The following is a 21,266-nucleotide window of genomic DNA, read 5'->3' as shown; positions in this document are numbered from 1 at the left end:
ATGGACGGTACAGATAAAACACATACATCATCGTGTGTCCCGTAGCTTCGACGGTAATGGAGGTGTTACTACCGAATCCGTTTGCGTCCGTTATTCATGCAGCAGCTATTCTCGTCATTATACGGAGGACTGAAATGGGGATATATCCGTCATTTAATGCAGTATTTAAGGCAAGCCCAGCGCTACCGTACGTACGCATCTCCTTCCCGAGCACCTTCGCGACTAAGGCACAAGCGTCTGTTGCCATCATTGGCCCCACATGCTGAGTTTTCCGATGATCCAAACCGTCCACGTTGTGGAATCTATACAAGAAGGTCCCTATAATAAAATTGCACTGAGCAGATCACTTTTACTATCACCTTCTGTAGATGAATTTAGAACATTGAAAAGAACTTTTATAAGGGCTGGAATTTAATTCTAAAAATAACAAATAAAGAGCATGAATAAGTCCTCATTATTAAAAAAAAGATTCTCTAGGATAGGAACAAAATTTGGACGGTTCAGATGATCGGACCATCTCAGCATCTAGGCCCAGGTGTGTGCTGCGTCACACGCTATATCCTAAGTCGCGACAGACGAAAAACGAACTTCTACTTCACTGCCTAACTTTCTCTCTCCTCCTTTTTGTCCTCCGGATTAGAAAATCTCCGACACGTATCGGTTTCTCCCGAATCCCAAGTGAGTCAGCATCGGAACCGCTACAAAAATTTCCTTTTTCTATGCTTTGTATAAGCGATCATCTCTCACAGAGACTTCTATTCCTACGGCAGCGATCGCGGCGGAACGGCGTCAGATTCCGTCTCTGATTCGCCGGGAAAGTCACATACCGACGGAATGGCTGCCGGTTGAATAGACAGTGGAGCTCGTAGAACAGGGTAATTTGATCCTTTCAGCTCATTTCTTCTTCTTTCTCTATCGCGCTTTGTGCATCGGATTTCCGAACTGATGCAATGAGGAGTACGGAGAGAGTCTGATGCCATCGGCAGACGATCTGAGCCGTTGGATTGGGTTAGGATGTGGTTATTCTTTTATCATTTTTCCTTCTGTTTTTGTGGTTTGGTTTGTGGAAAGTTGTTATTTTTCCCCGTCTCCGGAGGCTATTGAAGGTCCAGGAGTGGTGTCTACCCAGCGCATGTTAGCAGGACTGCTCTCATTCGCTGGGAATGGAAGGTTACAGCTTCTTTGTAGATGGATGAAGCCGGGAGTTAGGCTGTATATACCTGGCGCACGTTAGCAAAGTTGCTTTTGAGCAGGTTAGGTTAATTGAGGATTACTGCTTTTGAATGGTTTGATGATGCCAGGGTAGCAGTGTCTACCCTGTGCACGATAGCAAGGCTGCGCTCTGTGCAGGCGGTTTTAATGATATGATACTGTCTCTTAATGGTCAACATGGGCAGGCTGCAAGGTCTACCCAGTGCACTTTAGCAAAATTGATGGTTCCTGAAGCGTATGGGTAGTGGCGATGTCCATGAGGCTATAGAGCCCTGGCTTTCTGTCTTTGGTTAATGCACTAAAACTGGCAGTGGATCAGCTTCTTGTCTCAATTAGGGGTCGTTTGGATGCCTGTAAATGGGCTAAGTTGTAAATGATTTACAGGTAAATCTGTAAATCATTTACGTGTTTGGATGGTCTTTTTCGCCTGTAAAGTAAATGATTTACAGCATTTACTCCCATCTCATTTACAGGAAAAAAGTTTGGATTTTATTTACGGCCTCTCCATTTACAGCCAAACAGCTATAAATGGAAAGATTGGCTCTCCAGGACTTAAACAATTTACAGGCTATTCAAACACAAACAATCATTTACAACTTAAAGCTAAACAGGACAGGCTGTAAATGATTTACACTTGTCAATCATTTGCAGGCATCCCAACGACCCCTTATGGTTAATCATACGCTGATATTGAGGCGCGTTACCTAGTGTTAGGCAATGACTTCCCAACATTCAGTTCATGGTTTTGGTTTCAATTATCTGCTGGAAAAGAAATCACATTATGTGTTTGTAACAAGTCCATGTGGTTGAAAGCATGGGTCTGCTCCTTTATTTCGCTGATTGCATAATGAATCTTTTGGCTGGATCCGTGGATGATGGTTGGGATTTTTTTTTTGAAAGATTATGAATTTTATTAAGCACACAGCTCAGAAAGAGGAAATAACAAAGAGGAAAAGCAAAACAAAGATCACCGAGGTAGTGATCCAGCTAACCAGCTGAGAAATCTAAGTTACAGACCTTGATAGTGGAGGAGGATACGGTCCACTCAGAAATCAACAGACGGACTCTGAGGGAAACACTGTCTGCCGGCTTTATGGTGTTGTTGAATCACCCGGCATTCCTCTCCTCCCAAACCGCTCACCAGATCGCCAGTAAAAACATCCTCCAAAGCGCCTTTTTGGGGTTTGAGAGCCTCACCCCATGCCAAGCTAGTAAGAAAGAATCAACTGAGTTCGGCATTGCCTACCGAATTTGGAAGCGGCTCAAGATATCTACCCATATCGGCTTTAGAAATGGACAGTGTCCATCTTGCATACACATGCTGCAGACACTCAGAATAACCATAGCCCTTTTTCTCAATTTGTCAATACTAAGAACTCTCTTCCTCCCCACAAGCCACCCAAAAGCTGCTATCTTTGGGGGAATAGGGCAAGACCAAATAAAAATAGTACAATTCTCCTCAACAGGGTTAGTGGGCCTGCCCATGAGGGAAAAGAAAGAATTCACTGAAAACCGGCCAGAAGAGTCAGCTTTCCAAACCCAAGAATCCACTTTGTCTTAATTAGGAACGCAGCTATCAACTTCCTCATCATGAAGAAAACGCCTGCAAAGGGGGCTCCCTAACCACCACCCCTCCCAAGCGAGAGAAGCAATTGGATATAGAAATAGTAGGGCCCGGCACTAGAAATGGTTGGGATTTCTTAAGAAATCTCCTAGAAATGCCATGACACTGCTATGGTACAGTACAAAAGCATGAGGACATGCGAGAATTATGTAAGGCTTCTTTAGAGTAAACTTTTTCATTCGCTGAAATTGGATGTTGATGAAGCTTTTGGGATGTTTCTTAAGAAAGCTTTTGGTGTTATGCCCAAAAGACTCCAAACAGTAGATGAGGAAGAAAGAACAAGGAGACTTTGTAATCAGGACTTAAGAATTATTCAATATGATTGATATTACTAGATGGTAAAAGCATTGTAGGGACTCCTAGCCTTTCTACTGTCAAGTTGGGATTGGGTATTGTAGGTTAACAATAGTTCTGCAATTGGTTGCCCACCAGAAATCAGCCTTCCTTATTTACTTGGGCACTTTAAACCAGTCATGACTAAATCTCACATTTACACCATTGTTTTAATGCGCTTGGTTGCACCAATTTCATGATATTCTGTACTTAATTAGACTGATTAACAATGAAATTTAATAAAATATCATGACATTTGGTGCAAACAAAGCAACCTAAAGTAATAGGAAAGGGCAATGATTAAGTATAAAGGTAAAGAAAGAGCAATGATTAAGTATAGAGGTAAAGAAAGAGCAATGAAACTGAGTTAATACCATTACTTATATTATTTGACTAAAAGCATTGAAAACATTATCTAATTTTTAGTGAAAATAGAAAAATGTAACAAATCGTTAAAACATTAATTGATTTTAATGTTGTAATGAAAATAAATTGTAATTCGAGCTACATAGTGTGTAGCGCATGCCAATTAATCATGTTGCCCAGGCTACATGTGACTTAAGCTATTTTCAAGGCTAAGCTACGCTATGTAGCATAAGCTACACACTACATGGCATAGCTATTTAAAACATTGGACTTCACACCACTCACATGCCAAGAAACCCAACTCAACTATTACACATAAGCTCTGAAGGGCGAGGAAGCAAATAGGGTCATGTAGTGGTAGTTGCCACTTTTGAGGTATTTCTATCGTGCAGATTCATTTTCCATATCTAATACATTTATGAACTCAAATGTATACAATGACACATATTTCAATATCATTTAACATCCAGATAGAAATGCCTCATTCCAGATTTTTGGGGCCTCCCACATCTTACACCTTGTGTTTGTGTCTGACACCAGCCCACATTTCTGTGCAAACTTACATAGATCCCATTCAATAACCTTGGTAAGATTTATTATAAACTCTAGCCCTTAAACCAATGTTTGACTTATAATCTGATAATGGTACGCATTGCCCAATACCCACTGATATCATCCATGAATGATGCAGCTGTATCATCTCAATACAAGGGTGATACGGGGCAATACGACCTCGTATCGGTCGTGGAAGATTCAATACACAAAAACCAATTTGCAAACCATGATGTCTCAGACTGCAAATGTGATAGCAGTTTACCTTTCCTACAGTGATTTAAAAAAAAAATTGTTTTTGGTGGTAGGCAAATCTTTGATATAGGAGTGACGGTGAATAATGCCATGATGCTTCATGAATATATTCAGTGAAGTGACTGAAATGTTAGAGAAAAGGTCTATGATAGCCTTGTTGTTGCTACAATGTGCTTTATGGTGAAGTTGAATCTCAATCACAAAGATTTGATAATGCATCGAGATAAAAAAAATCCTCAAATGACATTATTGATGCATCGAATGTTTCTTTGTGGCACACAGAAGGCCTAAAGAAGATTGTTTCTTTTCCATATAACCAAGGGGAATGGAATGTCTCTTCAAGGGACTTCTATGTATAGGGATAATGTACAGTTTTGAGCTAGGCAATTTTAACGTCGGCGAAAAAAAATGCTCATAGGCATTGTTCCTATTATCGTCAATACGATCGATATTCTCATCGATAATATTGGTATTGCAGGGTTGGTGATACCAAAACCCACTTTAATCATAGGATTTCTAGGTATCATCTATATATCACTGATTTATTGACATTTTTCGTGTGTCACTACAATATCGACGATATTATTGCTGATTTTAGGTTGGGGAGGTGTGTAAATATTGAAAAATGTGAAGGAAAAAAACAGAAAAAAGAGATTTTGGAGAATTTTTTTGTGGGGATCTTGTTTGAGACTTGATTTCGACCATTCCTTTTGAAGTCTTGTGAATCGAAACAAATTATTGGGAGAAATTGAAGATCTAAAGGTTCATAGGCCAGAACCCCAATGTATGATAATTGTAGAAACTTATGTTTTATTTTTATTTTTTTTAATATATCTTTTTACATGGATTTCTTGCCAAAATCCATGTCTATCCATAGTTCTCATGCATTGACATGGATTTGAGTGAAAAATCAAAATTAGGGAAATTGGGAAAATCCGTTTTTTCCCATTTTCTTGCTTAAATTTAGTAATTGGGGGCCCGCTTTTAGCATGAAGATGAAGGTTGACTGACCCATCGATACATATTGATCTCTTGATTTTTAGGAAAATTTAAAAAAATTATTTATAGTTTGAAAATTAAAAAAAAAAAAAATCATTTTGGTTTCAAAAAAATTATTTCTACCTTTTTGTTTATATTTCTACTTTGTTTTAGTTTTTTCTTCTTATTTATGATTCCATGCTTATGATCAATGGATTGCATTTGTTGATGGAGATCAGTTTATTTAAGAAAAATATTAAAAATTATTTGTATATTTTTAAAAATGATTTTTCCATTTGATTTTTTAATGGATGCATGGTTGTATCAGGAAATGTATGTATGGATGTGTGTACGTAGGCATGCATGGATGGATCATGGATGTGTGTGTGCATGCATGGATGGAAGGATGGATGGATGATTAGACATGCATGTATATATGGATGGATGGTTAGACATGTACGTATGTATGTGTGCATGGATGGATGGATGGATGGATGAATGGTTAGGCATGTATGTATCTATGGATGGATGTATGGTTGGTTAGACATGTATCATGTATGAACATTTTGGTTGCTATTACACTAATTTTTTACAACAACACATGCTTTAGGCCTCCATTAAATGGAAACTTATCATATATGATTCTTTTTTAATTTTAATTTTAAATTTTTTGTATTTTTTTTTGTTTGATTTCTAAATATGTAAATATGTGTATTTTATTGTCACCTGCAGTTTCACTGAATAATTCGACTGTTTTCCCCATGTTTCCCTAAGTTAGCGATGCATTTTGGCAGTAATATAGGTGACATTGCTGCATGTTTCTGTATCCCTGGTTAATGATACATTTAATGTTATAGATACTACGAACACTGGTTGCTAGATGAGTTATGCATGAAGCATCCACACTGATGGATGGTCATGCTCAAGTATTTGGCTGCACAAAATTGCAGGTTTTTAAGATAACCTAATTTATCAAAGAAAGAAAAGTACAATAGAAAGGCAGCAAGAATGAGTGACCCTATTGTCACTCTAAGAAAAAGTCCAACATAATGAACCTTGATAGGTGGGGTTACCAAAAAACTTTTGGAATCTGAAAACGGGGATATGTTTATGGGATTAACTGGTTTACAAACTACTAAAAACCTCGACATTCTGAAATAAAAAATCAATAGGGCCTCTAGAGAAGTGGAAATTCAAGAATCGGGCACGAATCTCAATAAGTGGTGGTGAAGATTCAGAGAGAGAGAGAGAGAGAGAGAGAGAGAGAGATGCTTATCTTATGATTGCTTTACTTTGATTGAGCGAGTTTTTTCATGCAAGATCTCCTTGTGCGACAGTATGAGGGAAAAAAGTTCACATTCTGGATATGTGCGATTTAATGGAGTGATGGTATCGAGTTGATAACCTTAAGAAAAAGAAGTTCACATTCCGGATATGTGCTACATGTGTTGTGAGGAAGCATCTGTTGATCAAGCGGCGAGAGTGGTTTGGCATGCATAAAAAGATCCATGGAAGACTGATGCATGCATAAAATATACTGAAAACAAAAATGAATGTAAAAAAAAATAAAAATAAAAATAAATAAAACTCAAGATAGGCAGTTTCCTATTTTAATTTAATATTTTTAAAATATTTATAAAATATCACGTTGATGTGATGATGTTGGCAATGATATGGCTGATGCACACTAATTCATTTTAGTTTTTGGGCCTGTTGACACACCCTGATTTCCATCTTTTTTCTGGCTGGCCAATTCTGACACAAGTACTGAGATTTTGGAACATTGGTTCCATGGGTCAAGAAAGTTCCCTCTCTATCCATCAGGTGGGCTGCACATGCACTTCAATGTGAATCTTTGGTTAATTTTTCTAACCATCCATTTCTTTTGTACATATGTGGTCCACTTGATGACCTGACTGTCTCAGTATAAAGAGTGAGAGGGTTCCACTCCCACCAGATGAATAGCTTTTTACAGAATCTTCTATGTTGCAGTCACACATAAGCTAATACTATCATGAACAACCCGAGTTATAAAGCTAATAGAAACTTTTATAAAGTTTTTTTTTTTTTTTACACACGCACACACACCACCACACACTCACGCCATAGTGGGATTTCACCACCTATGGGTACTCGAACCCTCAACCGGGTGTTGAAACTCCTGAGAGTCTACCACTGGAGTAAGAGTAAGGACCCGAAACTTTTATAAAGTTGCAGAATCTTGTATTCTGCAGATCACACAGTAGCTAATTCTTCAATTGCTTAGTCTGCTTTGATCATTTGTTGATTTTGTATTATTACACTAATACGATAATCTGATGCAAAATCTATCAGAGAGAGATCTTTCATTATCTCGAAATTGGAATGCTTGGCAATCATACCTCCCAGTTGAAGACAGCTCAATACGTTCTCAAGAAACGAACCTTTGCCAGTAAGTTTGTGCGTCTTCTGTCTGGTTCTTAGATGCATTTGACATGCGGTTCACTTAAAGGTCCTAATTATACAATTTGTTGGTAGCTTGTAGTGTGAATGGAGGATTCGCAAGGATTGTTGCCTGCAGGTTGGATTATTGAGATTAAAACACGGAAGAATGGTTCGCAAGCTGGAAAATGTTACAAGGTATCTGTTAGCATTAAACCTGAGTATTTGATTTTTCATCACTGCTGATATTATATGTCACCTTCCCCTTTTGATGTTTATATATATATATATATCCATTAAAGAAGAAAAATCCTTCTTCATCTTTTAACGCATGTTTGTTGAAACCTTTCAGTAATTTTCTGGTTTTGGAAGGTATATGCATGTAGAAGTTACACATAGGGAAATCAAAGGCTCTATGGCATATTCGAGGTGCTGACCCTTCACATTGTCCTATGTCACCTCAAATATGTTGCATGTTGTGCAAACTTTTCATTTTCTTTTGAATTTATTGTTATTTTAGTTGTAGATATCGATTCTTTAGCAGCAAAACTCACTAGCAGCATGCTAAACAATTGCAAAGTTGTAAATAAGTTTGTTCATCGGGTGGGCTACATGTCTACATTTTATGTCAGCCATTTGTCATTTTATTTTAACTGTAGGGATGTTAACAGACCGGGGCTACATTGGTTTGGAGCCTTGGGCCTATGAACTAGTCAGGCTGAACATATCCAAAATTTGGATTTGATTAGCCTGGGTTTGCTCCATTGACCATTTCTGCTATATGCATTTGGCCTTCCTGATCACCGGTCTAGCCTGGTCTTTGAGCCAGAATGGTGCCCATCTGATGAATTGCCCAGCATGCACATGATGGCCACGCTCACACTTGTGCTGTAAAAGAGGTTCTTAATTCTCTGTCCAGATATCCTTAGCAGCTCTCAATAGAAGTATCTTGAGAATACGCATATTGGAAATGTAGGAACTAAGAGGCTGTTTGGATGCAACAAAATTTTTGGTTGCGGTTAAGAAAAAGACCAACTCGTTGATTGAATCTATGTAATCGACTATTAGATAGCGCTTAATTATAATCAGCCTATGTATTACTCTATTGCATTGCACATGTGGGAGTTATATCCTCTCATTGTCGGTCCCCACCCTGGATAAAGGAGGGCTGTGTCAGGTTGGCTGCTAGCATCAAACTTATGCCATAACTTCCAACATGAATCCGAACAATATGACAATCCAACTCATTCTAGGGCATTCCCTGTAAGTGATGTGCTGCATTAGAACCATGGTGCAGTGGGAAATGGGCAAGTGTTGGCTAGGGCGTCCCCCAGAAGCAACCTGCCGCAACAATGCCTGTTTGTTGTGGGAAGTAGCAGTTGTTCCCACGCTATTCTGGACACATGCAAGTAAAGAAGCTAGTCCAGGAGAATATTTGTCTTGCCACAAGGAACATATGCAAAGTAAGAATATAGAGTTACTAGATATGATGAAATGAAGGAGAGTTAACATAGCTGATGTTCAGGTGATCAAGTGGAAAAGGGGCCAAAACTAGAGAAATTGATGGATATAAGCTTTGGTATATAGGAAAGGACAGTAATAAACATGGAATAGGGATAGTGGTGGATAAAGATTTAAATGATATAGTTATAGATGTTAAGAGAGTAAGTGATAAGATTTTAATAAAACTTGTGTTGGGAGAGGTGATAATCAATGTTATTAGTGCATGTATTATAGGAAGGGTGAGAGGATAGACCCAGTGACAATTGTGGGAGGATATGGATGGAATAATGTAAGCAATTCCGGAATGGAGAGGATATGTGGGAGGAGACTTAAATGGCTATGTAGGAAAAGAAAGTAGAGGATATGAGAGGGTACGTGGAGGATATGGTTTTGTGAGAAGAAACTATCCTTGATTTTGATATGGCATACAATCTAACACTAGCAAACACATACTTTAAAAAGAAAGGTGAATATTTAATAACTTCCAAAAGTTGATTTATATATATATATATATATATATATATTCTACTTAGGAAGATAGGATGATCAGTATGTAAGGATTGCAAGGTGATACCTAGATAGAGTTTGACGTTGCAACATAGGTTAATGGTTATGGATGTTTACATTAAAAGATGCAAGAAAGGGGATGCAATTAATAGGTGTCAAAAAACTTGGTGGTGGAAATTATAAGGAGAGAACAATGCTATTCAAAGATAAATTGATGAAAGAAGGAATGTGGAATGTCGAGGGAGAAATAAACGTTATGTGGATTAAGATGGTCGACTGCATTAGGAAGTGGCAAAAGATGTTTTAGGAGTATCTTGAGGAAAAATCCAATCATATAAGGAAACTTGGTGGTGGAATCAAGATGTACAAAAAGTTGTTAACGAGAAGCGTTCATGTTTCAAAGTTGACATTGGACTAGAAACAATGAGAATCTTAAATAATATAGAAAGGCCAAAATAATTGCTAAGAAAGTAGCAAGTGAGACTAAACTTAAGACTTATGATGATCTTCACTATAGGTTGGGAATAAAACAAGGTGAGTACATGTTAGATGATTAAAAGTAATGCACCAAGGGTTGGCATTGAGCTCATATTTTTATGCATTGGTTAGGGACGAGTTAACTAGTCATTTGTAGGAAGAGATCCCATGGTGTATGTTGTTTGCAGATGACATTGATTTGATTGACAAGATGAGGGAGGGCATAAACACAAAATGACCACTTTTAGTGTCATGGGTTGATAATTTATTGGAGTGGAGAGACTGATAAAGATGTTGCTCATAGAATTCGATCGGGATTATGCATTGGTTAGGGATGAGTTAACTAGTCATTTGTAGGAAGAGATCCCATGGTGTATATTGTTTGCAGATGACATTGATTTGATTGACAAGATGAGGGAGGGCATAAACACAAAATGACCACTTTTAGTTTCATGGGTTGATAATTTATTGGAGTGGAGAGACTGATAAAGATGTTGCTCATAGAATTCAATCGGGATGGAAGAAATGGAGATGTGCCTTTGGAGTTTTAGGTGATCGTTGTGTACTACTCATATTGAAAGGGAAATTTTATAGGATGGCTTTATGCAACATGATGTTAGACAGTTAAGGAACAACAGGCTCATAGGATTGCTGAAACGAGGATATTAAGATGGATGAGTGGCAAGACAAGGATAAAATTAGAAACAAATGCATTCAAGGGAAAGTTAATAGATGGTTTGGTCATGTGCAACATAGACCAAAAACTACCCTAGCTGAGTTGGTACTCTAAAAGGCCAAGGAGAATGCCCAAAAGTACGTGGGTGGGGGTAATAAGAAAGACTTGATGATCTAGGGTCTAGCTGAAGTTATGGCTCTTGATAGAGTGGGATGGTGGAAAGGATTCATGTAGCCGACCCCAGTTAGTTGGCATAAGGTTTAGATGATTATGATGGTTAAGAAAAAGGATTGGAACTAAAAATAATAGTTTAGTTCTATACAAAATATCAACCTAGTTTGGTAAATACATGTTAAGATGGAACAAATTTGAACTTTGTTTGAAAAATAATGGATTACTTTTGAATAAAAAAGTAATAATATACAGAGCACTAATCCATCAGGCATCCAAGAATCTGGCAATTAAAATTTCATTTCACTATTTTATTTTGTTTTATGATTCCTTTAAAGTGGGGCCCACCATTTGGACAGTTTAATTTTGAGTTACATGTCTCATGTGTTTGGTTTATGATTCATCTAAATTGAGGTCCACCATTTGGACATTTTAATTTTGAGTTTCATGTTTCTCATATGGGGTCGTGGGTAAGGGTGACAATTTGCTAGGCGGCTCGCTCGGTCCGACAAGCTAACCTGGATTTGGACTAGGCATGGAGCTATTAGGTTGGTCCGTCTACTAGGCTTGGGCTTGACGTGCATGACCCAATCAATTTTTGAGCCAGGCTTGGGTTTAGTCATTTTAGCCTGCCCCACCCTTGCCCGATTTATATGTCCGTCTTATATCCCACAATATGCCAATGTAATCCTTGATTAGGTAACAAATGCATCTTGAAAGGAGATCATTGATGTCGTTCTTTTTAAGTGTCTATTTTATGTGAATGTGTGGCCTACTTGATCAATGGATATATTAAAAACATTCAAGAGGGAAATAGCGACTTTATCAATTTCCAGGCAGGGCCTAATCAGAACCAGGTCCAACCAATTTTTCTTGAGCCCAGATCATGGCATGATTAGGCCGTGCTCGGGCATAGGGCCGTAAGTGTTGGACTGGGCTAGCTCTGGTCCAAACACGACCCATTGCCACCCCTAATTGTATGTTTAGGACCTGTTTGGATCGAGGGTAAACTGGGGAAAACATTTAGTTTACGTCGACAAGACATTTACACTTGCTTGGGAAGTGAACGATGCCATGACAAACTGTTTGTCTTCATCTTTTGCACCTCAACAAATGAGTAAAACCTTTATTTTTCAAAAAGTCAAATGGTGGGAAAGGAGTTTACCTTATGATGTGACATTTTAAACAGCAAAATTGGAGGGAAAAGAGCTTTCCCCTTGTGGGATTGCAACCCAAACACTTTTAAATGCAAAGGCAAAGCATTTTTCGGGACTTCTCTTTAGCCAAAGAAACAAGTGGAAGGGTTTGCTTCCCCTAGTGTTGATGTCAATGTACCATCTTCTTATGTCACCGTTTTGCTTTTCCTTTCATTCCCCTAATTTAATCCCAATACAAACAGGCCCTTACAGAGAGGGAGAGAGAGAGATGTCAAAATGGTTAAAAAGAAAAAGAAAAAGAAAACTACTGGGGGATTAGGAAAAAACCAATTCTTTAGGCTTTTCTGGTTAAAACAGTAACCAAGGAAAAAACTTTTCCATTTTTTATTTCGTAACCAAACATGGTTAAAAAAGAGTTAACCGGTTTATTTTATTTCCTATTTTAGCTTAACCGGTTATTGGTGTATCCAAACAAACCCTCGAAGTTATTGAAAACCTCGTGGATCATATAGTAAACTATGGTAACTGCTCATGTCTGTTCATGCTTTTTTGTAGTGTTACATTGATCTATTAACTGGAAGGAAATTCTATTCCAAGGAAGCGGTCTCTCGCTATCTCAAAAGCAGAAAGCTTGACAGTGAGAAATCCGGACCAAGGAAACAGAGAAAGATCAACTGTGAGGCATCCAAATCAAAGAACAAGAGAAAGCTCGACAGTGAGACATACAAATCAAAGAACTTAAGAAAGCTTGGCAGTGAGACATCCAAACCAAAGAACAAAAGAAAGCTCAACAGTGAGACATCCAAACCAAAGAAAAAGAGAAAGCTCAACGGTGAGACATCCAAACCAAAGAAAAAGAGAAAGCTCGACGGTGAGACATCCGGACCAAAGAATAAAAAGACATACACTCCCTGTCCAGACAATGTGAGCCCTTCATCAATTTTTCCCTACTGATTCTATCCACCTTTACATGCTGCCAAACATGCCAATGTGTGGGACATACTATGAATTAGATGGCTCCACTTGAGATGACCTGTCTTGAGATTGGGCTGATCTACTCATCAGGCCGGTCACATTTATGTTGATGTTGACTTTTGGATTCTTTTTTCAAACCCTCCATTGTCATAGTGCATGTGTGGCCCAACTGATGAGTTGACTAGCTTGATTTTGTGCCATGTCTTTACACGGTGAGCACTCCTGATGCTGTGCTTGAATGTTCCCACTCATGTATTAGGTTGGTACCTTTTTTGCCACCGGTGTAGGGCATGTGTAGTGTGTACTTAACAAAGCTTTTATATTTGTTGTGACTCATCTGTCTTTCATTTATTCATTTTTACTACAACTAGACTGCCTCTATGTGAAATGAAAATCTCTGAGTATTCAATCATGAATTGTTAGGTTGCATCTCAAAATGAAAGTTGGCCAGACTGCCTACCTCCAGGATGGACTAAAGAAATCAAATATAGAAACCGGATAGGAGCTGGATTTAGAAGAGACATGGTATTCACCTCTGCAATTGCTTATCTTTTGCTTTTTCCATATCTTCCATCTTATAATTCAACTGTGCGTCTGATTTCCGGTGATTTTTTTCCCCTTCCAGTGCATTCTTGTTTAGTAATTTTCTCAAGAGATACTAGAGATGCTTTTACCCCAGAGGCTCATCCCTTGCGCTCCACTATGTGGGGGTCCAGGTCCTTCATAGTAGGGGTGCAACGCGAGCGGCTTGGGTCGGGTTGAAGGTCAACCTGACCTCCAGAGGACCCAACCTGCTATCTGATCCCACCTGTTTTCCAACACAAAGTTCACCATACTTGATCCAAAGCAAGCTGACCCAAATACATGTGATTATTCTCTATCCAACCTAACCCAAGCCAAATTTGCTCAACCCAAACCCGACCCACATTCAAATCTGGTTGGCATTTTTCAACCTGAACCTGAGGGCCTTGACAATCCAACCCAGACTCAGGTTGGGTCTGATGGGTTCGGGGTGACCTGAACCCAAGTTGCAGCCCTACTTCATATAGTTCCCATGGGCCACAGAAAGAATCTGACTGATCAAAGATCCACACTTCTCTTGCAAGAGCAAGGTAGGAATGTGGATCTTTGCTATGTAGGTCATCCATGATGGGATCTACTCAATGAATGGTCTGGATCAGCAGGTGGCTTTCACAAGGGGTGGGCTTGTCAGTGGACCTATTTCTTGGTTACATATTGGTTTTATTAAATATTTATTATACCAACATTGAAACAGAGGAGGGAAGTTGTGGTGTCAAAATATAGGGGTCTTCTTTGTATAGGGCATCTAAGGTTTGGAAGGCGATTGAAAGTGTGACAGCTAAATTCAAGATGGGAGTAGTCGAGGATGGAGAGAATCTGATTTGATGTATGTCTGAGGGAAAGATCTCTTCAAGTGGATTTTCCTAGGCTGGCTAGAGTGGCTATGGATGGTAATCTTAGCATTGCTCGACGTTTCTTGAGTGTGCGAGAAAAGTTGTAGTCTCCTTCATGTGAAGGAACTTTTCTGAAGAGGAGATGGAAGAGTTTGTAAGGCTCTCAGCTAGGATTCAAGATTTTAGGCCCCCACCTAGGGTGAAGGATGTCTAATGTGGAAATTAGAGAAGTTGAACTGTATTTCCTTTCAGTCCTTTTAGGGCATCTCACTAGAGAGTGGGTTGGATTTGGATGCAGATCTGGTGGCTTTTGTGTGCAGATATGTAGCCCCTCACAAGATCACTGTGTTTACTTGGCGAACAAAAAGAGAGTGCTTACCATTGATAGTCTTCAAAAGCGGTCTATGATCATACCCAACATGTGCTTCATGTGCCTTAGTGATGCAGAATCGGTAAATCATTTGTTTATCCATTGGCTGTTTGCTTGGTTGTTATGGGAGAGGTTTTGACGGGTTTTCATGATTCCTTGGTTGTGCCTGGATCAATTGAAGAGGTGTTGCTTGCATGGCATGGTGGCAGCGCCAGGAAAAATGTAAGGATTTTATAGTGGCTCTTCTTGGTGGGGCTTTAAGCAATTTGGGGTGAGAGAAATAATTGGTGTTTTAGGAATAAGAGTGGGTAGGGGTCTTGCGTCTGTTCAATCGGGCTAAGGCAGATGTTCTTGAATGGGCAAGTTGTTTGAATATCTCCACAGATTGTTTCTTGTAGCCCTTGTTGGGTTTTTGTAGTTTTTTGTGCCTGTAGCATCTTTTAATAAAATTGCATTAAATTTCAAAATGAAAAAACCAGCACTGAAACTAAACATTAATATCTGTCATCATCTATGCAAACTGTCAGTATTACACAGATCCTGTTACTGGATTCATATTCCGCTCTAAAGTGGACGTCTTACGCTATCTTGAAACCGGAGAGCTTGGAAAGGATGCCAAACCGAAGAAACAAAGTATCAGCAACACACGGTCAATAGGCAACAAATTCTCTGTATGTTTGAGCCAACTGCTTCCTGATTTTCTAAATTACTTATTTGCTCAACTACATCTTTATATCATTCTATCTTTCTCGAGGAATGCTAACCAGACATGAGTTCCCATGGGATGTGTCAAAGGTGCAAAAGATCCAGATTGTGTGGCCCACAATTTTTTTGTTCATTGAGTGGAACATGGCCCAAAAAGGACAATGGTAATGTTTCTACATCAAATAGAGTGGTCATTACAGCTGGTCTGATTTTAGCGTGTCCCTTATATGGTGGGGGTGGCAGATGAGTGGTCTGGATCTTGTATGCATCTGCCACATGCTTTGTTGGGAGCAAAGTGTGTGATAATGGGTGCAACTTCTGATTAGCATTCCTAAAATATTTCCCATATTAAAGTTAACTGATCATTGAAAAAGTCTTGTTATGATTTTGAAGTGACAGCTCTAGCAGATAATCTAATTTCTATTTATTAATAAATATTGATGAGAGTGAAGGAGATATTGCACAAAGTATCCTCACATCTCTTGATCTTGTTTTAGGCTATTTGCATTAGAATGGCAACATGCTGCTAGATAAAATTCATAGCATTTTGCTGTTCCACGTATTATTTATTGTTTTTCCAAGCTAACGACTTTGATTTTTATAGTTTTTTTTTTGGGGGTCCTGTTTTAGTCTCCTGTTGCAGCCAAACAAGAGAAGTCAGGAAGGCGTGTTGCAGCCAAACAAGAGAAGTCAGCAAGGCGATGCCTTTTTGATAGTGACAGATTGAATTCTGATGGAAAGACGACAGAGAAGATCGGCACATCACCTTTGGGAGTACAGGGTGAAGTCTTAAACTTCATTATAACCAAATTACTGAGTGTTGACAGTTTTCTTTTGGGCATTCTCTAAAATGCAATTCAATCCTTAAATTCATATACAAACTTCAACAATTCATTAAAAATCCACAACTGATAAACGAAGGAAACATCCGATGAGGGACCATGCATGCATGCAGAGAATATTCCAACAATAAAACATGATTTTATTTTACAGCTTTTATGTATACGCATATAAAAACCAAATCAGAATAAAAGAGAAACTTGTAATGAATATTAGCCCTTGATCTTGGTTAGTTTCTACCGTAAATTTACTTAAAAAACACCTAGGACAGCCACACGAACTGTCCTAGTTTGACCTGTTTCTTAAGGCCAATTTGGGAAGGGTGCAAAGATGCACTGTAACATATTCAATAGCGCTGATTTTGACTTTCGAATAGACTTTTCTGTTGTGACATCACCGAAAATCACATGTTTTTCAAGTCTACATTTCGATAATTGGGTCTCAAAATGATATGGCTCTTGGACTACCTCCGAGAGGAAGGCCAAAATAAGGGACGCAGGAAATTCAATGTTGGCATCCCATTTGCTGTGGGAGACTTCCAACTACCCCTTCACTTTTTTCCAAAATTTACTTGAAGACCGGACACCTCACCAAAGCACCTTACAACTTAGTTGCATGATCCTTCACGATCTTTCAAAAAACGGTCACTCCTGCTTTAAATCATGCTTTGTACTCGCACTTCTCCTCCCTCGTCCTAGCTGCTTTATACTTGCTAACTTTTTAAAACAGACGCTTCCTTGCTCTCACACCTGAATCTGTTGCCCCTTTGCTTCACTCTTCCTGCAACTATGCCATAGAATGCCTCACAGATTCTTGGTTTGCACTGATGTTGCCTCACATTAGACAGTGACATCCACAAAATGAAGATGACTCACCAACAATATCTGATTACCAATCTCAAATCCTTTAATATGGTTGATATGAGATGCTCTTTCCGTTAATAAGCTTAGGCTCTTGGTAACTAGGGAAAGACAAAAAGAGAATGAATCTCCCTGACGAATACCTCAAGCTTTAGAAATACCCTGCAGGAGACCCATTCACCCATTCGCTAAGGGCCTGTTTGGATACCACCAAATAAAATACCTTTTTCTACTTACAGCAGCAGATAAATAACTTATTTAAGATAATTAAGTTTGGTTTAAGATCAATTATAAGTAACTTAAAAAAAAAAAAAAAAAAAAACTTAAAAGTTACTTCTTCTCTTCAGCTTAATATGTAGAAACCATGATAAGCTATGTAAGGCATAAGTAGCCTATCTTAAGTAACTCACGATCCAAACGCCCGCTAAGATTGAGAATGACGCTGAAGATATGCATTCCTTTATCCACCCCATCCATTTCATCCCACATCCCTTTCTTACAAGAGAGTACAGCAAGAAATCCCAATTGACCTGATCATATGCTTTTTCCATTTCAACTTTTCACAGAATTCTAGCCTTACCCTCCTTTGCTCTTGCACCAATGCATTGATTCGTGGCAGGATTACCATCCAAAATCTCTTTCCTTGATCCGTCACCTCCTTTAAATTCACAGTATACACATCCCAGCAAGCTGATTAAAGATCTCTTTAGAAGCTTTTGGACATGATAGGAGACCACCTCATGCTAACTTTAACCCAAAAGGCTCCTCTCGTAAGTAAGGTTTAAAATCGGTGTACCGGGTATTGCATCGTTCACCACTGATACAGCTCTGGATGGCCCTCTGTCAGGCTGATTCAGGTCAATACATCCATACGTTCATGGATGATACTGGTATGTATCAATACGTACCGGTTCTGGAAGATACTTTAAACCTTGTTCCTGAGTAGCTAGCTGATCAAGCTGACCAACTAAAATTAGCAAACTTATTGGAATTGAATTTTGGACATTTTACAAATTTTGTTTTTGACTGTTCAATCAATGGTTGGGAGCAACTACTCGGCATAATTTTTGTACCATGGTTCGTCGCCTCAAGCCCAAGATGGATTATCATCTGACCATCTCTGCGTATAGGCTCCATGGGGTGATGCATCGGTTGTATCAAGTTCTCAGCTTCTGAATTGTGATTGTGTTGCATTCCAGACTCCACTGGTTGCTCAAAGAGAAGACAGAGCGGTCACTCAAAGAGAAGACAGAGTGAGCGGATTCAAGCTGCTCAGATCATGGAGAAAGAGTCACCAGAACTCGAAGACGGGAAGCAGCCATCTAAATCATTGGAGAATGGGTTGCCATTGGAATATGAAGACAATCATCAGCAGCAGCCAGAGACTAGGGTGCTGTCAAAACTGGAAGACAAGAAGCTTTTGAAGAATGCGGTGCCCATGGAATCGGAAGACAAGAAGCTTCAAACAAATGGTTGGACATTGGAATGCAAAGACAAGAAGCTTTCAGAAAATGTTGGGCCATCAGAATCTGAAGGCATGACGCTTCTGGAAGATGGGTTGCTGTTGAAGTCAGTAGACAAGAACCCATTATCCAAAGACAAGCTCCCTGAGAATGGTCCCCTGTTGAAATCAGCGGGCAAGAAGCTTTTAAAGAATGCAGCTCTGTTGAAATCGACAAAAAAGAAGCTAGGGAAAAGAGAGTTAATGAAATCCAAAAACAAGAAGCAAATGGATACTGGGCCACAAATGGAATCTGTAGACAAGAAGCAAAAAGATACTGGCCCACGAATGGAAGCCAAAGATGAGAAGCCACTGGATGACGGATTGGTGAACGCGAACGAGGTCCCACCTGAATCAGAAGAAAAGAAGCTGAAAAGAGAGTTAATGAAATCCAAAGACAAGAAGCAAATGGATACTGGGCTGCAAATGGAATCTGTAGACAAGAAGCAAAAAGATACTGGGCCACGAATGGAAGCCAAAGATGAGAAGCCACTGGATGACGGATTGGCGAACGCGAACAAGGTCCCACCTGAATCAGAAGAAAAAAAGCTGAAAAGAGAGTTAATGAAATCCAAAGACAAGAAGCAAATGGATACTGGGCCGCAAATGGAATCTGTAGACAAGAAGCAAAAAGATACTGGGCCACGAATGGAAGCCAAAGATGCGAAGCCACTGGATGTCGGATTGGCGAACGCAAACAAGGTCCCTCCTGAATCAGAAGAAAAGAAGCTGTTACAGAATGAGGTGGAAAAGCGTGAAGCAAAAAGCACCCGTGCTCATTCCCGCAAAGCCAAAGCTGGGAAAGTGTCCATCTTGCCTCAAAGAGCGTCGAAACGTCTGGCTGGGCTTGAAGCCAACCTGGTGGTCTTCCAAAACCCTGACCTGGCTTGTCGGCTGGCCACTAAACAGAAAGTGGGACCTGCACCCCCAGCTTCCGGAGCCACGGAAGCATGCCAAACAGGAAAGGTTGAAGCCGAGAAACCGACCGTAATTGAAGCAGAGAAACCAATCCCAGATGAAGCTGAGAAACCAGCTGATGGCAACGTGCCACAATCGCCTCTTGTTTTGCCATTTGGGGATTCATGGCCTGATCCTTGTCTCGAGTTCGCCTTCAAGACGCTTACGGGTGATATACCAATGGATACATTGGAGATAGAAGGCTACTTCCAGCAGCAGTTAGGTATGGCCCAGCCTCAGAGCCCAGGCTGCGACAGTCTCTTTGAACCTCAGGTTCTTCTTGGGCCCAGCAATGGCAGCTTACCTTGTTTTTTGGAGAATGAGCTGCCAGCAAATGGTGGGAAGGAGAGAGAAAGGAATGCCAAGGGAAAAAACTAACACTCCTGGGATGAGAAATGTTAAGGCAGAATTGTGCAGGGATATCGGTAGAAGAGGCAATTCAGGGCATGTGTTAGATAGCACATGGCCCGCCTTAAACATGTCCTGACCTCAAAATCAGGCTGGCCATTCATCAAGTTGGCTACAGGTTAAAAGAAATCACCAAAAAAAGTCTCATACCCAATGTACTTGGGGGGCCCACCTGATGAATGAACCAGACTTTTCAGGCCTGGGTATGTGTCGTGGTGGGCTCCACCAGATGAATCTCCAGGACCTTGCATGGGGTTCTATTTTGGGAAGTGTGCTGTGAATTGCTTCTTCAGTCCATCCTTGCATGAATTTCCTTATCATTCCTTGAAAACCGCTTCTCCCACTTAAGATAGAAATGTAAAAAATAAAATAAAAAAAATCATGTAACAGGTCTTGCTTTCCGAATCTCTTCCTACCTGTCCTTTTGGATTGAAGCTGGTTGTGAAACTCTTTTTGCTCCAGAGGTTTTGCTAATTCTACAGGCAGCTTTATGTTCCAGATATGGAAGTCATCCATTTGGTGGGCCCCACTTTTTGATGCCCTAGCAAAATCTGGCCAGTTGATGGGGCTAAATTACTACAGCTTGAAAGCCTCCAATGACTGACATTCCAAGAACATATTGTGACCCCCACCTGATGCTTGAATGGACCTGATTTGCGGTCCTAGGCTTCTCTGCAGTGGAGCCCACCTTATGGGTGGTTTGGATTCGTCATAGACATTTCTGAAGAAAGAATAGGTGATGGTTTAAGATAGACTATCAATGTTTTAAAACCCACAACGGGCCTGGTAAAAGAACTGCCCGACTGGGTTTTTAGGTGATTCGTTCGCGACCAGTCACTCGAATGTGTTTTCAACTCTAATAAGTGGGACCCATGGTTTTTAGGTGAATGTCCATTCTTGTATATTTGGAGGTAAATGAGATGGAATTGGAGGTAAATGAATTGGGAGTAAATGACTAAAGTTGGATGCGTTTGGAAGGGAGTAAATGAAATGCATTGAAATC

General features: G+C 39.7%; 1 protein-coding gene across 6 annotated transcripts; it reads left to right on the top strand.

The window, feature by feature from the left end:
* The first annotated feature begins 590 nt into the window (after window positions 1-590).
* LOC131226316 (methyl-CpG-binding domain-containing protein 13) lies at window positions 591-20,724 on the top strand. 6 transcript variants are annotated; one of them, XM_058222129.1, is made up of 9 exons: window positions 591-678; window positions 771-875; window positions 7,657-7,751; window positions 7,838-7,939; window positions 12,788-13,156; window positions 13,631-13,732; window positions 15,520-15,663; window positions 16,328-16,478; window positions 18,597-20,724. In XM_058222129.1, the coding sequence occupies exons 4-9, from the start codon at window positions 7,850-7,852 to the stop codon at window positions 20,231-20,233; spliced, it is 2,493 nt and encodes an 830-aa protein (XP_058078112.1). In that variant the 5' UTR covers window positions 591-678; window positions 771-875; window positions 7,657-7,751; window positions 7,838-7,849; the 3' UTR covers window positions 20,234-20,724. The 6 variants fall into 6 exon arrangements, with proteins under 6 accessions (XP_058078112.1, XP_058078116.1, XP_058078115.1 ...); XM_058222132.1 differs by having other exon boundaries at window positions 625-875; window positions 16,328-16,483; window positions 18,626-20,724; XM_058222131.1 differs by having other exon boundaries at window positions 625-875; window positions 7,655-7,751; window positions 7,845-7,939.
* The last annotated feature ends 542 nt before the right edge of the window (window positions 20,725-21,266 follow it).

The sequence above is a fragment of the Magnolia sinica genome, chromosome 14 (genome assembly GCF_029962835.1).
Source record: "Magnolia sinica isolate HGM2019 chromosome 14, MsV1, whole genome shotgun sequence".
Lineage (NCBI taxonomy): Eukaryota > Viridiplantae > Streptophyta > Magnoliopsida > Magnoliales > Magnoliaceae > Magnolia > Magnolia sinica.
This window is presented reverse-complemented; position numbering and strand designations above follow the sequence as displayed.

Bases quoted from the DNA above. Each gene is read 5' to 3' on its own strand.
- LOC131226316 (XM_058222129.1), top strand. From the start codon at position 7,850: ATGGAGGATTCGCAAGGATTGTTGCCTGCAGGTTGGATTATTGAGATT. The intron at 13,733-15,519 runs GTATTCACCTCT...GCAAACTGTCAG, and splicing joins CTGGATTTAGAAGAGACATG to TATTACACAGATCCTGTTAC. The intron at 15,664-16,327 runs GTATGTTTGAGC...GTCCTGTTTTAG, and splicing joins CAATAGGCAACAAATTCTCT to TCTCCTGTTGCAGCCAAACA.